Source organism: Cebus imitator, unplaced genomic scaffold, assembly GCF_001604975.1.
Source record: "Cebus imitator isolate Cc_AM_T3 unplaced genomic scaffold, Cebus_imitator-1.0 Scaffold82, whole genome shotgun sequence".
Classification (NCBI taxonomy): Eukaryota; Metazoa; Chordata; class Mammalia; order Primates; family Cebidae; genus Cebus; species Cebus imitator.
Genome location: NW_016107397.1, coordinates 7096021 through 7100975, shown reverse-complemented (window position 1 = coordinate 7100975; position 4955 = coordinate 7096021). Strand labels below are relative to the sequence as shown.

General features: G+C 52.1%; 1 protein-coding gene across 1 annotated transcript in view; it reads left to right on the top strand.

The window, feature by feature from the left end:
• The window catches only part of LOC108307876 (speedy protein E4-like), a 13304-nt gene that overhangs the window by 2139 nt on the left and 6210 nt on the right, over nucleotides 1-4955 (top strand). Inside the window, exons 2-3 of the mRNA XM_037740403.1 lie at nucleotides 1646-1873; nucleotides 4183-4398. Coding sequence (XP_037596331.1) covers nucleotides 1646-1873; nucleotides 4183-4398 — 444 coding nt within the window. The remainder of the gene's footprint in view (nucleotides 1-1645; nucleotides 1874-4182; nucleotides 4399-4955) is intronic.

The following is a 4955-nucleotide window of genomic DNA, read 5'->3' as shown; positions in this document are numbered from 1 at the left end:
TGAACCCCCATTCTTTTTTTCAGAGACGGAGTCTTGCCCTATCACCCAGGCTGGAGTGCAATGGCGTGATCTCGGCTCACCACAACCTCGGCCTCCTGGGTTCAAGTGATTCTCCTGCCTCAGCTTCCCAGTAGCTGGGATTGCAGGCCAGCACCACACCATGCCAGCTAATTTTTTATATTTTTAGTAGAGACGAGGTTTCCCTGTGATAGCTAGGATGGCCTTGAACTCCTGAACTCATGATCTGCTGCTCGCCTCCACTTCCCAAAGTGCTGGGATTACAGGCGTGAGCCACCGTGCCCACCCCCTATGCTTTTCTTCAATCTGGTTGCCAGGCGGGAATAAACAATGACATGAGAGATTCCAGTCTTCCTGATTGGACTGAACTTTGTTGGCGCTTGGGAGCTCAGGCGGACAACAGCATCTTCTCAGAGCTGTTCTCTGCTCCCGAATTCTCCCCAGCCTTGAGAATACAGAACACACTCTGCTGGGTCCTAGTCGAGTCTGGAAGAAGGCTTTGGACAGAACAGGGACCAGGTTCCATGGGAGGGAACAGAGTTTGGGAGAGATCATGGCCAGCTGTCAACCGCAGCCCCTGGTTGAGGAGAGGAGCCCCCAGCCTAGCACCTTGGGGTACTGCCTCCTAGAGGTGGATGATGAAGTGCCAGGACCATCAGGTGAGGGGACTGGAGCAAGAAGAGATGGGAGAGGACTGACTAAGAAGAAGGAAGGGGGCTGGGCGCAGTGGCTCACACCTGTAATCCCAGCACTTTGGGAGGCTGAGGCGGGTGGATCACCTGAGGTCAGGAGTTTGAATCCAGCATAGCCAACATGGTGGAACCCCGTCTCTACTAAAATACAAACATGATCCTGGCAGTACTGGTGCACACCTGTAATCCCAGCTACTCAGGAGGCTGAGGCAGGAGAAGCGCTTAAGCCTGGAAGGCAGAGACTGCAATGAGCCGAAATCCTGCGACTGCACTCCAGTCTGGGTGAGGGAGTAAGACTCTGTGTCAAAGGAAAAAAAAAAAGAAGGAAGAACCGAGTCATCAGAAAGGAACACTTGAAGAGGGTGTTGGGGAAGAAAGAAGGGACTCAGGCCAGGCACACTGGCTCACACCTGTAATCCCAGCACATTGGGAGGCCGAGGCAGGTGGATCAATTGAGGTCAGGAGTTTGAGACCCGCCTGGCCATTTTTGTATTTTCTGTAGAGATGGTGAAACCCCATCTCTACAGAAAATACAAAAATGAGCTGGGCATTATGGTGGGCACCTGTAATCCCAGCTACTTGGGAGGCTGAGGCAGGAGAATCACTGGAACCGAGGAGACGGAGGCTGCAGTGAGCCGAGATGGCAACACTACACTCCAGCCTGGGCGACAGAGAAAGACTTTGTCCCACAAAATAAAAAAAAGGAGGAAGTCCGGTATCCAGGGACTAGGGAAGGAAATGAAGCATTCTGAGGACAGACAGATGGAAGAATGGGGAGGAGAAGGAGAGGCACATGGGTTTCAGTAAGGGAGAAAGATGGAAAGATGGCTTGCAGAAGACAACAGTCTGTGGGGCTGGGAGGATGGAGAGTGGTTTGGGATTTGGGGTCGGGGTCTCAGGTGATCAACAGTGGAAGCACTGCTTTCTTTACTTGTCTCCTTGGGTAGATCCTGGTACGCCTAATATCCTTTGCTGTAAAAGGAAGAGGGAGTGGTCAGACGAATCTGAGGAGGAGCCCGAGGAGGAGACAGAGAAGGAGCGCGCCCCTGAGCCTGAGGAGACCTGGGTGCTGGACACCCTGTGTGGGCTCAAGATGAAGCTTAAGCGACGGCAAGTGTCACCCGCGCTCCCTAAGAACTACGAGGCCTTCAACACGCTGCTTGGTAGGAGGACACCCCAGAAAGCACTGCTAATCCTTTTCTTTTAAAAAAGAGGAAACTTCCCATAACCATACTTTCCCAGTGGGAAATGCCCCCCAGTGGGTGAGCTCTCCATGTGGGAGGAGTCAGAGGATCCTAAGCATCACTCTTGAGGGACACTTAGGAGGCCACAGATGATTTGACCAGACTCAATAAAGGTCAGTGATAGGGATAAGAAAGCTTGGATTCTCAGGCCAGGCATAGTGGCTCATGCCTGAGATCCCAGCACATTGGGAGGCCAAGGTGGGTAGATTATCTGAGATCAGGAGTTCGAGACCAGCCTGATTACCATGGTGAAAGCCCATCTCTACCGAAAATACAAAAATTAGGCATGGTGGTGCACGCCTGTGATCCCAGCTACTCAGGAGGCTGAGAGAAGAGAATTGCCTGAAGCCACAGGTTGCAAGTGCGCTGAGATCACGCCACTGAATTCTCTCCTGGGCAACAGAGTAAGAGTCCATCTCCAAAAAATAAATAAATAAAAATAAAAGAACAGAAAGAAAAACAAAATCAAAAAACGAAGAAAGCGGTTTTAGCTGTGCCATGTGAAACTTAATGTCCCTTGCTGACTTTTCTCATTCATTCATTCACTAATTCATTCGAGACGGAGTCTTCCCCTATCACCCAGGCTGGAGTGCAATGGAGCAATCTCGGCTCAATGCCACCTCTGCCTCCCAGGTAGAAGCAATTCTCCTGCCTCAGCCTCTGGAATATCTGAGATTACAGGCCAGCATCACCACCCTGGCTATTGTTTTGTATTTTTAGTAGAGATGAGGTTTCACCATGTTAGCCAGGATGGTCTCCAACTCCTGACCTCATGATCTGCCCGCCTCGGCTTCCCAAAGTGCTGGGATGACAGGTGTGAGCCACCGTGCCTCACCTCTGTGTTTTTCTTCAAACTGTTTGCCAGGTTGGAATGACCAAAGACGTCTGCAATTCCAACCTTCCTGACTGGAAGGACCAAACTCTGTGGGTGCTTGGGAGCTCCGGTGGACAACAGCATCTTCTCAGAGCTGTTCTCCACGCCCGACTTCTCCCCAGCCTTGAGACTAGAGAACTCACTCCTCTGGGTCCTAGTAGAGTGTGGATGAAAGCTTTGGGCAGAACAGGGACCAGGTTTCATGGGGGGAACAGAGTTTGGGAGAGATCATGGCTGGCTGTCAACCTCAGCCCCAGGTTGAGGAGAGGAGCCCCCAGCCTAGCACCTCGGGGTACTCCTCCAGGAGGTGGTGGACGATGAAGTACTGGGACCATCAGGCGAGGGGACTGGAGGAAGATGAGATGGGAGAGGATTGACTAAGAAGAAGGAAGGGAGCCAGGCACGGTGGCTCACGCCTGTAATTCCAGCACTTTGGGAGGTCATGGCGGAGGGGTCACCTGAGGTCAAGAGTTCCAGATGAGCCTGCCAAAATGGTGAAACCCCATCTCTACTAAAAACACAAAAATTACCCAGGCAGTAGTGGTGCATGCCTGTAATCCTAGCTACTTAGAAGGCTGAGGCAGGACAATCTCTTGAGCCTGGGAGGCAGAGGTTACGGTGAGCTCAGATAGAGGCACTGCACTCCAGTCTGGTTGAGAGAGTGAGACCCTGTCTCAAAAAAAAAAAAGAAAAAAGAAAGAAAAAAGGAAGAAAGAGAGAGAAAGGGAAAGAGAGTAAGAGAGAAAGAAAGAAAGACCCAGAAGTCAGGAAGGAGCGACTGAGGGAGTGGGTGGGGGAAGAAAAAAGGGACTCAGGCTGGGTGCAGTGGCTCACACCTGTAATCCCAAGACTTTGGGAGGCCAAGGCAGGAGGATCACTTGAGGCCAGGAGTATGAGACCAGCCTGGCCAACAAGGTAAAACCTCATATCTACTAAAACTACAAAATAGAGCCAGACATTATGGCAGGCACCTGTAGTCCCAGCTACTTGGGAGGCTGAGGCAGGAGAATCACTGGAACCCAGGAGACGGAGGTTGCAGCGAGCCAAGATTGCACCACATACAATCAGCAATCCAGCCTGGGTGACAAAGCAAGAGAGTCTCAAAAAAAAAAGGGCGGGGGTTGAGCAAGCCAGGGACCAGGGAAGGAAATGAGGAGGCATTCTGAGGACAGACAGATGGAAGAATGGGGAGGAAGAGGAGAGGCATATGGGGTTCAGCAAGGGAGAAGCCAACAGTCTGCGGGGCCGGGGTGGATGGAGAGTGCTTTGGGGCTTTGGGTCACGGTCTGAGGTAATCAATTACAGAAACATTACACGGTGGTGGCCTGCTTTCTTTACTCATCTCCTTGGGAAGGTCCCGGTTCGCCTTGGTTCCTTTGCCGTAAAAGGAAGAGGGAGTGGTCGGATGAATCTGAGGAGGAGCCCGAGGAGGAGACAGAGAAGGAGCGCGCCCCTGAGCCTGAGGAGACCTGGGTGCTGGAGACGCTTCAGGGGCTCAAGATGAAACTAAAGCGACGGCGAGTGTCACCCGTGCTCCCTGAACACCACCAGGCCTTCAACAGGCTGCTTGGTAGGAGGACACCCCAGAGAGCACCTCTAATCCCGTTCTTAAAAAAGAGGAAACTTCCCATAACCATAGTTTTCCCATGGGAAATACATGCTTCCCCAGTGGGTGAGCTCTCCATGCTGGAGGACTCAGAAGTGATCTCTCATGAGGGACTTAGGAGGCCATAGGCGATTCAGCTAGACTTGATCAAGGTCTGCGATTGGGGTAAGAAAGCTTGGTTTCAGGCCAGGCGCATGACTCATGCCTGAGATCCCAGGAGGTTGAAAGGCTGAGGCAAGAGGATCACTTGAACTCAGGGCTTTGAGGCTGCAGTGAGCTGTGACTGCACCACTGCACTCCACCCCATCAAGAAGGAAAACTGGGCCAGGTGCGGTAGCTGACGCCTGTAATCCCAACACTTTGGGAGGCTGAGGCGGGTGGATCACGAGGTCAAGAGATCGAGACCACCCTGGTCAAAATGGTGAAACCCCGTCTCTACTAAAAAAAAAATACAAAAAATTAGCTGGGCATGGTGGCGCGTGCCTGTAATCCCAGCTACTCAGGAGGCTGAGGCAGGAGAA